The sequence below is a fragment of the Oncorhynchus tshawytscha genome, linkage group LG03 (assembly GCF_018296145.1).
Source record: "Oncorhynchus tshawytscha isolate Ot180627B linkage group LG03, Otsh_v2.0, whole genome shotgun sequence".
Classification (NCBI taxonomy): Eukaryota; Metazoa; Chordata; class Actinopteri; order Salmoniformes; family Salmonidae; genus Oncorhynchus; species Oncorhynchus tshawytscha.
In genome coordinates this window covers 5,653,112-5,664,544 of record NC_056431.1, presented here as the reverse complement: position 1 = coordinate 5,664,544, position 11,433 = coordinate 5,653,112, and the positions used below count along the sequence as shown (strand labels likewise).

At 44.1% G+C, this 11,433-nt stretch overlaps 2 protein-coding genes across 3 annotated transcripts; one reads left to right on the top strand and one right to left on the bottom strand.

Moving 5' to 3' along the window:
* Nucleotides 1-61: 61 nt before the first annotated feature.
* LOC112237263 (transmembrane protein 238) lies at nt 62-2,371 on the bottom strand. 2 transcript variants are annotated; one of them, XM_024405867.2, is made up of 3 exons: nt 2,257-2,371; nt 1,909-1,992; nt 62-1,284 (listed from the first exon to the last, which is right to left on the bottom strand). In XM_024405867.2, exon 3 carries the CDS (start codon nt 1,272-1,274, stop codon nt 948-950), a length of 327 nt encoding a protein of 108 aa, XP_024261635.1. In that variant the 5' UTR covers nt 1,275-1,284; nt 1,909-1,992; nt 2,257-2,371; the 3' UTR covers nt 62-947. The 2 variants fall into 2 exon arrangements, with proteins under 2 accessions (XP_024261635.1, XP_024261634.1); XM_024405866.2 differs by lacking the exons at nt 1,909-1,992; nt 2,257-2,371 and adding an exon at nt 1,767-1,901.
* Nucleotides 2,372-2,619: 248 nt separating this feature from the next.
* On the top strand, nt 2,620-11,364 carry LOC112237265 (coiled-coil domain-containing protein 106). Its single transcript, XM_024405868.2, has 9 exons — nt 2,620-2,774; nt 3,325-3,404; nt 3,528-3,626; nt 3,816-4,046; nt 4,863-4,919; nt 5,069-5,311; nt 8,595-8,765; nt 8,889-9,192; nt 10,127-11,364. Exons 2-9 carry the CDS (start codon nt 3,335-3,337, stop codon nt 10,182-10,184), a joined length of 1,233 nt encoding a protein of 410 aa, XP_024261636.1. The 5' UTR covers nt 2,620-2,774; nt 3,325-3,334; the 3' UTR covers nt 10,185-11,364.
* The last annotated feature ends 69 nt before the right edge of the window (nt 11,365-11,433 follow it).

Below are 11,433 nucleotides of genomic sequence, written 5' to 3'. Positions count from 1 at the left end.
CTGTTTTCAAATCAATATAATGTAATACTTTTCATCCCAAATCTTCACAAATGCCCTATGGTAGATTATTTTGTAGTTTTAATACAATTTTATAATTTAATACAAAAACCCTATTATGATTCAAAGAAAACCACAACACATGGATTATTATGAATATAAAGACCAATTATTTACAGATTCAAGCCTAAACAAACCAACCAAGTGAACTATGAATAGCCTCCATGCTTGATCGTTTGAAATCCTATTCAGACCGTCTGTACAATTCTGTTATCTACCGGAGGTGTTTCAACAAAGGTCAAGTCACAATAAAAAGCAATGACCAACAGTTTTTCCATCTTGTAATTGACACTAGTGAACTATCAGTATGTAAGTCTCGTCCAACTGTGGAGGTGGTGGAACTTGGGTTAAAGAATGAGGGAGTTCTATAAAAAATGTCTCTTAAAAATGTAATCTTATTCCTGCCCCAGGTGAAGCGGGTTAGCGTTGATTACATTAGTTTTGGAAACGGGCTCCCTCCCGGTCGTGAGCCCAGTGCCCCGTTTTGGCCGACGGTAAAGTCAGCTCCTCCAAAAAAAAGTGACAGGTTAATCACATAGAATAGTGAGTAGGATTCTGGGTTTTTACATACACAAATGATTGCTTTTTGATAAAAAGGCTTTATCTGCCTTCAAACTAGTTTGAAAATGTGAACATATGCTGCCTTGATGACAACATGAACGAACGGCACAGATTACTGTTTGATTTGAGAAGGGTGCTCCTCCCAACCCCGCTTTTGCCCGTTTACATCACGGGCCATAGCCTGGTTCATTTAATCGCACTCCCTCAATGCTAACAATACCGCTCCCAGACTCCCAGGCAGTTTGACTATCAGGAGCCAATAGTCTAATGGAGACAGTGAGGACCCTCCCCTACAACCACACCCTTCTCCTACGCCTGACCATGAAGCATCATGAGGGGCTGCTGTGGCTCCTGGGGAGTCGTATCCTGCGGCTGAGGGAGCGGGCCAGCCGGTCCATGGCACCCATGGTTCCCCCTTGCTCCTTCCTGGAGGTCAGGCCCTCAAGGTTCCCGCTGTACCACATGACCCATCCTCCCAGGGACATGAGCATCAGTAGAGCCCCAGAGTACACCAGCAGGTCCCCAAAGTCCTGTCCCTTAATCTCTAATGGGGCAAAGACCCCCACCAGCAGAGCAGACACACCTAGCAGGTCCATCAGTATGGCAAACGCCAGGGCCAGCTTACAGTGGGACAGACCATCATAGTGCTGCGCCATGGTCACTCACCTGGGGGACAGAGAAGTGGGGGAGGTGAGGTGTGTGGCACATTGACAGACATAAATCTTGTGCATTGACAATGCTCAGGGTAAAATCACAATAGAGTCACCTCTGGCAATGATAGGGAGTTCACTAGGCCTACTGGTCGAGTGGGAGGATATTGTATGAACATAAACATGACACCATGGCGTGTATGTTCTGTAGCTATTAAAGTACAGCTATGTATGAAATAATGTAACCATGGTCAAATAACTACAGTATGTTATGTAAATATTTACTGTGTCTGTGTATTTAGGCCTACACTTAAAAAAAACTTTTTATATAACATTGTATGTTCCTACAATTCTCTTCAATGTATCTTTATTCATAGGAAAAACAGGTGCCACACCTGAGCGCTATGATACTCCCAGCACAACCAAGTCACTTTTGTGTTTCGATGCCCGTTAAAAAACGGATTTAAACACAGAAAAACATAACAGATTAATACTCACCTCATCACAAGTGCAAATGCGTTTTGATTAGTATTTTTTAAATGTTTATCTCTTAAAACTGTAAGTAGAATCCACTCAAACTGTATCCTTCCGGTTCTTCACTGGCAGGTAAAAACAGTGACTCATGAGTGAATAATGTTACCTGACACCTCTCCACTCCCCCATCACCTGAGCTTTTCTGCACTGACGAATATCATTGGTCCGGTGTTCTTTGGTCAGAGCAGCACTAAACGAAAGCAAGAAAAACCTGTCAAACAATATTTTACTTTTCAATTATTTTCACACTGACATTTATTTTGGAATATGAAATATAATGTATATACTAAACAAAAATATAAATACAACATGGATAAATGTCAACGATTTTACTGAGTTACAGTTCATATAAGGACATCAGTCAATTGAAATAATTGAATTAGGCTCTAATCATCTGAGACCAGCCACCCACTGGGGAGCCAGCCCCAGATGATCAGAATTAGTTTTTCCCCACATCAGCTGTCCGTCCGGGTGGCTGGTCTCAGATGATCCTGCGGGTGAAGCAGCCAGATGTGGAGTTCCTGGATTGGCGTGGTTACATGTGGTCTGCGGTTACATGTGGTCTGCGGTTGTGAGGAACGTTGGATGTACTGCCAAATTCTCTAAATACGAAGTTGGAGGATTATGGTAGAGAAATGATAATTCAATTATCTGGCAACATCTCTGGTGGACATTCCTGCAGTTAGCATGCCAATTGCACGCTTGCTCAAAACTTGAAACATCTGTTGCATTGTGTTATGCGACAAAACTGCACATTCTAGAGTGGCCTGACTGTACAGCAGCGCCTTTTCGTTACAAACTACATTTTGGTAAATATTAGACTCTCCCTTAGGTAACCGGAAATGACGGCAAAGGACGTAAACAAGACTTGTAAAATAAACGCTAAATTGTTATTGTTCTAGCTAGGTACGAAAGTGGACAGAATGAACGGGATTTACATATGAAATACGGTGTTATAACGACTGAATAACGGTTCGTATATCATTGATTTGTGGAGAACTCCACCAGAAAATAGTTTGTGCGTAAAAGAAGCAGTGAGCTTGCTACTAGTAAAATGGCTAGCTGCTGACTATCTAGCTAGCCTGTGTAAGATGAGTCCTTATGACAATTTGATGTGTAGCTAGCTAACGTGTCCATTGTTTATTATAACGCTACATCTTGCAAACTAGCATGTCAGCGACGAACATCGTGTATAATGTGCTAATATAACTTTCTAGTACGCTCGCAAGTGTAACGTTAGACAAAGGGGAATAAAGCGATCTGTGCGAAATAAGTAGGTAATTTATTCTGCATCTCAGCTGAGAATTGCCATACAGTAACTACTTGTAATTACATTTCTAGTGGCATAATTGCATCCACGAATGATTAGTTAGCAAGGCAACACTTCGAAGTTATTACTAAACTGACTGCATACTTTTACATTTGCAACGAAACATCGTCAATGGGAGTTGTTTTCCATCATTGGATGTTGTGTGCCAAATGTAATGCATTAATAAACCTGTATTGTTTCTGTACAATGAAGGGTGCACGCGATGCAGGAGGGAAATATTAATGACGCTTTGCCTACCTCCAAGAACCACACAGGTTCCCACCCCATGCAGAGTAAGATTATTAAACCTTCTAAAATCTGCATCATTGATATAGATGTGTATTAACCTCTTCATGACAAAGTGATAACAGTTATTTATCCATAATAATACCTACTGTATATTTCTCCCTCGGTAGCTCCGAAGAACGAGGATGCCTATGAAATCTCCATTCCCTTTGAGGAGAACAACTTTGAGCAGCAAGGCTTCTTCAATCAGAATGAGCAGAGTTTTGAAGGTTCATATCAAAGCTTTTATTTCCTACTAGATCAGAACCCATACCATAGATGAATGTAGTTGAATGACCATCTGGAAGGACAGTCCAGTGAGTCCACTCACCTAGTTTCTCCGGTGTGAATCAGTTAGTGATCAAGATTAATCCTGATATTCATTCCCTGACCCTTAACTTCCTGTGTGTGTTTTTCAGAGTCGCCCCCTCCCTCGGGTGCCCCCCCACCAGGCAGCTCGTACCTGCTGATAACCAACCTGCGGACGCAGCTGCAGATCTCCCTGGAGAAGAACTCGTGGCTGCACAAACGCATCGATGACCTGGAGGAGGAGAGGGACTTCCTGCGTTGCCAGCTGGACCGCTTCATCTTCTCTACCAAGACCCAAGGCCATCAGAACCAGGGCCCCAGCGAGAGCCAGTACAGCAACGGTGAGAGAGGGGCATGGAGAGGGTTTGGGAAGGAGGATGGACACAACGATGATGTAGAAAGATGTATTGTGATTCGAGAAGTTCTACCATGCTAACCACACCACCCATGTTGCGTGCACGAGCGTTGCTAAATAAATTGACACATGTTATTCAATCATTTCATCCCAACTGCTTGTGCACCTCAACCAGCATCTGCTTAGGCAGGCGCTAAAATAGAACTTGGTTCTATGTGATACTTGATGTGCTGCAAGACCCGCCTCTCCCATCTCATCATTGGTTTTTAGGAGCATATACCCATGTGGGTGATTGAAAGATGGAGGTCCACACCACCATTTGGTGGTGGTAATCTACTTTAAATATGGTTGCCAACCGCCATATAAAACTCCACAAAAGAAGAAGAATGAACAAACAGCCCCTTTTTGTTTGTGGATTAATTATTGGAGTAGAGAACACACGATTTTGTATGACTCAATATGGGTAAAAATGATAAAAAGATCCAGCAAAAAAAAAGGACCATATGCATTTCAGGTAAAATAACATCCCAATGTTTATTTTCTAGGACAAATTAGCTAGCAACAGCAAGCTAGCCAAATGTCCATGAATGTTTCATGTGTGTTTCAACCTGTCCCCAAATTAATATAGTTGGTCCACAGTTGGTTTGGTATTTTAACCTGTATGTCATGAATGTCATGAACGTGGGGATAGACAAAATCAGCAGGTAGACGCACGCGTGGAGCCGGTTTGTCAGCATGTAAGACAACATATTTTTTACAGGCATAGATTTATTCTCGGGAATCGTTGTTTTTCCTCCTGCAGGCTATGACTCTAGACGTTTTGAATGGAAGCCGAGGAGAGAGGGGGATCGGCCAGCTGGTAAGGATTGCTTTATGACCTCACTAGTCCCTTGTTTTTCATGATACATGTATCTAGATTCAGAGCATATTCTATATATTCTCTCACCACTACTGGTCTCAGTTCACTGATCACTCTCATTGATCTTCTCCTTTTGTTAACCCTTTCAGAGCAGAAGTCCGAGCCACAGCGTTTCACATCTCGTCAGATATTCCAGCGAAGACCATCCCCCACTGCCATGGCCCCACCCAAAAACCACACTTCCAGCACGATAGCCAATCAGATGGCCGCGATGAGCTCCATGTTCAGCTCCGGGGCCTCCCAGAGCCTCTTGCAGGGGCACAGCAGTGGCAGTAGCAGCGCTATTAGAGCCACCATGAGTGACATGAATGCACACGGGAGCATAGGGCCAGGTAATGGGATCCAGACTAGAGGTTGACATATGAACAGGACTCTTGCAGGTGCCAAAGGATTCTGGCAGGAATGGGAGATTCCTCCCGAGTAGTGCAGTGGTCTAAGGCCCTGCATCACAGTGCTAGCTGTACCGCTAGAGATTCTGGGTTCGAGTCGAGGCTCTGTCACAGCCGGCCGCGACCGGGAGACCCATGGTTCTGCGCACAATTGGCCCAGCGTTGTCCGGTTTAGGGGAGGGTTTGGCCAGCAGGGATATCCTTGCTTATGTATATTTGAGCAATTACATTTACTTTTGATACTTAAGTATATTTAAACCCAATACTTTTAGACTTTTACTCAAGTAGTATTTTACTGGGTGACTTTCACTTTTACTTGAGTCATTTTCTAATAAGGTATCTTTACTTTTACACAAGTATGACAATCGGGTACTTTTCCCACCACTAATCAGGACAGTACAGGGGAAAAATGGACAGTACCAGATGGGACAGGAATAAATGTTCACTTACGTGACAATCTCTAATCCAAACTATGAGCACCTCTTGTCTAGCACCTCTAGTCTAGCACCTCTATCACCTCTAGTCTATCACCTCTATCAGCTCTAGTCTAGCACTTCTACCACCTCTAGTCTACCACCTCTAGTCTAGCACCTCTAGTCTAGCACCTCTATCAGCTCTAGTCTAGCACCTCCAGCACATCTACTCTAGCACCTCTGTCACCTATAGTGTAGTACCTCTATCAGCTCTAGTCTACCACCTCTAGTCTAGAATCTCTATCACCTCTAGTCTATCACCACTAGTCTAGCACCTCTATCACCTCTAGTCTATCACCAATATCACCCCTATCAGCTCTAGTCTAGCACCTCCAGCACATCTACTCTAGCACCTCTATGACCTCTAGTCTTTCACCTCTATCACCTCTAGTCTTTCACCTCTATCAGCTCTAGTCTAGCACCTCTATCAGCTCTAGTCTAGCGCCTCTGTCACCTCTAGTCTAGCACCTCTAGTCTAGCGCCTCTATCACCTCTAGTCTAGCACCCCTATCAGCTCTAGTCTAGCACCTCTATCAGCTCGAGTCTGGCACCTCAATCACCTCTAGTCTAGCACCTCTATCACCTCTATCAGCTCTAGTCTAGCACCTCTATCACCCCTATAAGCTCTAGTCTAGCACCTCTATCAGCACTAGTGTAGCACCTAAATCACTTCTAGTCTAACATCTCTATCACCCTTAGTCTATCACCTCTAGTCTGGCACCTCTATCACCTCTAGTATATCACCCCTATGAGCTCTAGTCTAGCACCTCTATCAGCACTAGTCTAGCACCTCTAGTGTAGCACCTAAATCACCTCTAGTCTATCAGCTCTTGTCTAGCACCTCTAGTCTAGCACCAATATCACCCCTATCAACTCTAGTCTAGCACCTCTATCAGCTCTTGTCTAGCACCTCTAGTCTAGCACCTCCAGCACATCTACTCTAGCACCTCTGTCACCTCTAGTGTAGCACCTCTATCAGCTCTAGAATATCACCTCTGGTCTAGCACCTCTATCAGCTCTAGAATGTCATCTCTGGTCTAGAACCTCTATCACCTCTAGTCTATCAGCTCTAATCTAGCACCTCTATCAGCTCTAGTCTAGCACCCATATCAGCTCTAGTTTAGCACCTCTATCACCTCTAGCACGTCTAGTCTATCACCTCTAGTCTAGCACCTCTATCAGCTCTAGTCTAGCACCTCTATCATCTCTAGTCTATCACCTCTAGTGAAGCACCTCTAGCACCTCTATCAGCACTAGTTTATCACCTCTAGTGTAGCACCTCTATCATCTCTAGTCTATCACCTCTAGTGTAGCACCTCTAGTCTAGCACCCCTATCACCTCTGGTCTATCGCCTCTAGTCTAGCACCCATATCAGCTCTAGTTTAGAAACTCTATCACCTCTAGCACGTCTAGTCTAGCACCTCTATCAGCACTAGTCTAGAACCTCTAGTGTAGCAACTAAATCACCTCTAGTCTAGCACCTCTAGTCTAGCACCTCTATCTCCTCTAGTCTATCAGCTCTAGTCTAGCACCTCTATCACCTCTAGTCTAGCATCTCTAGCACCTCTATCAGCACTAGTCTAGCACCTCTAGTCTATCACCTCTATAGCTCTAGTCTAGCACCTCTAGTCTAGCACCAATATCACCCCTATCAACTCTAGTCTAGCACCTTTATCAGCTCGAGTCTGGCACTTCAAGCACCTCTAGTCTAGCACCTCTATCACCTCTATCAGCTCTAGTCTAGCAGCTCTATCACCCCTATAAGCTCTAGTCTAGCACCTCGATCACCTCTAGTCTAGCACCTCTATCACCTCTAGTCTATCACCTCTAGTGTAGCACCTCTATCACCTCTAGTCTAGCATCTCTAGCACCTCTATCAGCACTAGTCTAGCACCTCTAGTCTAGTACCTCTATCTCCTCTAGTCTGTCAGCTCTAGTCTAGCACCTCTATCACCTCTTGTCTAGCACCTCTAACAGCTCTAGTTTAGCACCTCTAGTCTAGCATCTATATCACCTCTAGTCTATCACCTCTATCAGCTCTATTCTAGCATCTCTATCAGCACTAGTCTTTCACCTCTAGTCTAGAACCTCTATCACCTCTATCAGCTCTAGTCTAGCACCTCTTTCACCTCTAGTTTAGCACCTCTTTCATCCCTATCAGCACTACTCTAGCACCTCTCACCCCTATCAGCACTACTCTAGCACCTCTTTCACCCCTATCAGCACTACTCTAGCATCTCTAGTCTAGCACCTCTCGTCTAGCACATTTATCAGCTCTAGTCTAGCACCTCTTTCACCTCTAGTTTAGCACCTCTTTCACCCCTATCAGCACTACTCTAGCAACTCTTTCACCCCTATCAGCACTACTCTAGCAACTCTTTCACCCCTATCAGCACTACTCTAGCACCTCTTTCACCCCTATCAGCACTACTCTAGCACCTCTTTCACCCCTATCAGCTCTCGTCTAGCATCTCTATCACCTCTATCAGCACTACTCTAGCACCTCTAGTCTAGCACCTCTCATCTAGCACCTTTATCAGCTCTAGTCTAGCACCTCTTTCACGTCTAGTCTAGCACCTCTTTCACGTCTAGTCTAGCACCTCTTTCACCTCTAGTCTAGCACCTCTATCACCTCTAGCCTAGCACCTCTATCACCTCTAGCCTAGCACCTCTATTACCTCTCGTCTAGCACCTCTAGTCTAGCACCTCTAGTCTAAAGTTGTTTTTTTTCAGGTCTTGTTTGTCTGTTCAGATTCCCTGTCCCTCCTGGGGGAGGCCGAGGAGTTCCTGGAGCAGGATGGCTACATGAACGAGGAGGAAATGATTTCAGGCGAGGAGGTGATGTCCGAGGGCATGAGCAGTGGTGGGCACCCAGGGATGAAGAGGAGGCGGGTCTTCCGATTCACCAGGGAGAGGCAGAGAGGTGAGGGACAATGGCAGCCATGTTACTCATTCCATGTTCCAATGCTTTGGAAATGCTTCTTTCCTTCCTTCCTCGAAGTAGGCCTAATCAATCCCCACCTCCCTCCATCTCCTCCCCCTCTAGTAAAAGACGCTGCTGGGGTTCTGTTTCGCTACAAGAAGATCCTGCTGACCTACCAGCGGCTGAAGAACATGTCTAAGGCCTTCCAGATCCACGGCGTAGACCGCAACACGGTGGCCTCCACCACGCCCATCGCTGAGATGCTGCTGGTGGCCCCGGAGAAGGTGGCGGAGGTGGGCGAGTTTGACCCGTCCAAGGAGAAGCTGCTGGATTACGCACGGCGCTGCTACGTCGCCCTGGACGAGGAGACGCTAAGCAGGGTGCAGGCCCTGAAGAAGAACAACCTGCTACTACCCATCTCCTACAGGTTCAGACACTGATGGGGGAGGGACGCTGGGGCCAAGGGGATGAGGGGAATCTGGGGGCCAAGGGGATGAGGGGAATCTGGGGGCCAAGGGGATGAGGGGAATCTGGGGGCCAAGGGGATGAGGGGAATCTGGGGGCCAAGAGGATGAGGGAAATCTGGGGGCCAAGGGGATGGGGGTGCTCTGGGGGGCTTCATTTTGTCGTGGAGAAGAGCAGGGTGGGACTTTTGGAGAAGGTCATCACTCAACCATCTCCCTAAGATTCAGACATTTATGGAAAGTTAAGATTTGTGTATGGGAGCGCTGGATATGTAGGGGAGGTTGTTGCCCATCCCATACACAGAATCTGTTTTCTATTCTTAACTATTTGTTCAGAATCCTTTTGAAGCAGAGGTAATGAACTATAGCATTCCTTATTTCTGACCAGAGTACTATATTGAACTTTGTAGTACTTTATTTCAGTGCAATTCTGACACGTAGGGCCCCATTTTGCTCATGCCAAAAATTGGTGCTATTGTCTGAAGAGGCCGTAATACTCCAAAATACTTACATTAGCAGCATGAAGGTACAGTGACCAAATTGTTGATTTGTAGCATTCCAAACTGGCTCTTTATTTTCATCATACTTGAAATAAGTGCCATGCTGACTATTTGAGGTAATACAGTCTTTTTTGACGATCATCTATTTTGAGCTGTCTGCATTTCACCTTTTAGTGTCTTCATGTAAAAGTGGTTTCATATTCTGCACCCTCACAAAAGCAATGTCAATACTATACATCTTTATTTACAGATAAATGTTTGTTGTTTGGATAACATTCATCTTTTTCCTAGCACTTCAAAAACAAATGTATTATTTGTGCACTTAAATGATGACCTTATTTAGATATTTAAAAAAGCCCACACCCAGTGATTTTGGATCTGTCTCTCATTTCTCCAGGTTGAAAGGAGGAGAGGATTCTCTTAAAGAGAAGGAAACTCACGCGACCACAAACTGAACAAAGCAAAGAGTAGTTGCACACTCTATTGCTCAGATTCAATCCTTTAGTAGAATCATTCCAGTGTTCTGTCAGAAAGCTTCCAGGTTCTGAAACAAAGGAAGTTAGCTAGCTGACTGACCACTGGTGTTGTGTCTGCACCAGAACAACAGAATAAGCAGATATTCTTTGCTTTGGAAGAAGGATGGGGACAGTTTTGGGGACAGTTCTACTGTGAGGCTAAGCTGTTGTACCACAACAGCTTAGCCTTTTTTTTGTTGCACCAGAATATATTCTGTCACTGTAAAGTGCCACTGTAGCATACAGGTGTGAGATGTGTAATTTGACTGAAGTGTGGTGTAGTATAACATCACGTACCCTTTGTACTGTGCTACGAAGATTAGTTTTTTACTATAATAGTAGTACGATTTACTGTGCTATTTCACCATCAGTTGAGATTTGTGCTTTCTTTTTTCAGTCCTATACTGCAATACTTTGTTTGCTTGGGAATAATTTAGATTGCATACTATTACGTTTCTCTTTTTTTGTTTTCCAGTAAGTTCAGTGATTTCCACAAAAGGGACAAAATACAAATGTAGATTTTTATTTGAACATATCAATCACCAGTTCCCCATTACAATTGCATGTGAAATTAACTCTTGTTGGTCAGTTGTTTAGACAGAGCTGTTGTTGAACTTAATAATGATGTTAAAAAAACAATAGCAGTAGTATTGGCGATGGTGTAATATAGTGGTATATTGTGTGTGTGTGTGTTATACTGAAACTGGTACAAGGAATTGCTGAGACCCCAGGTTGTCTGAGTGTGTGAAAGGGTACCTCTCACTTTAAACTTCATGTCTTACTTATTCACAACACAAACTCTCCCAGGGACGGGTATCAGTGTGTACAACTGCTGAAATCATGTTATGTTCCAACACCTTTTATATACGGGTCAGAGATGTCATTTTGACTTTAATAAGGAACCAATAATTTACTGAAAGGTACCGTACAACCTGTATCATTTAAGATACCGGTATCTGTGTGCAGCATTTCAAAAATGTTTAATATTGTATTTCTCTTCAAGAATAATGAGGAGTAGCCTGTAATTCAAAAACTGATCATGTTTGGTTGATTATACAAATTGTATGGACTGTAAAAACAGAAATGCCATTAAAGCATTTGATTTCTTAAAAAATCCTGATTTGACTTATGTTTCTCTCTGAGTGTGTAGATAGGGAGATGCTAGAGGAAAAACATATGCAGTGGCCCT

What these genes read in the sequence shown, in the direction of transcription:
- LOC112237263 (XM_024405867.2), bottom strand. Translation starts at nt 1,274, where the DNA reads ATGGCGCAGCACTATGATGGTCTGTCCCACTGTAAGCTGGCCCTGGCG.
- LOC112237265 (XM_024405868.2), top strand. Translation starts at nt 3,335, where the DNA reads ATGCAGGAGGGAAATATTAATGACGCTTTGCCTACCTCCAAGAACCAC. An exon ending in CGAGAGCCAGTACAGCAACG is followed by an intron (nt 4,047 to 4,862) that starts GTGAGAGAGGGG and finishes TTCCTCCTGCAG; the next exon opens with GCTATGACTCTAGACGTTTT. An exon ending in CACCAGGGAGAGGCAGAGAG is followed by an intron (nt 8,766 to 8,888) that starts GTGAGGGACAAT and finishes CTCCCCCTCTAG; the next exon opens with TAAAAGACGCTGCTGGGGTT.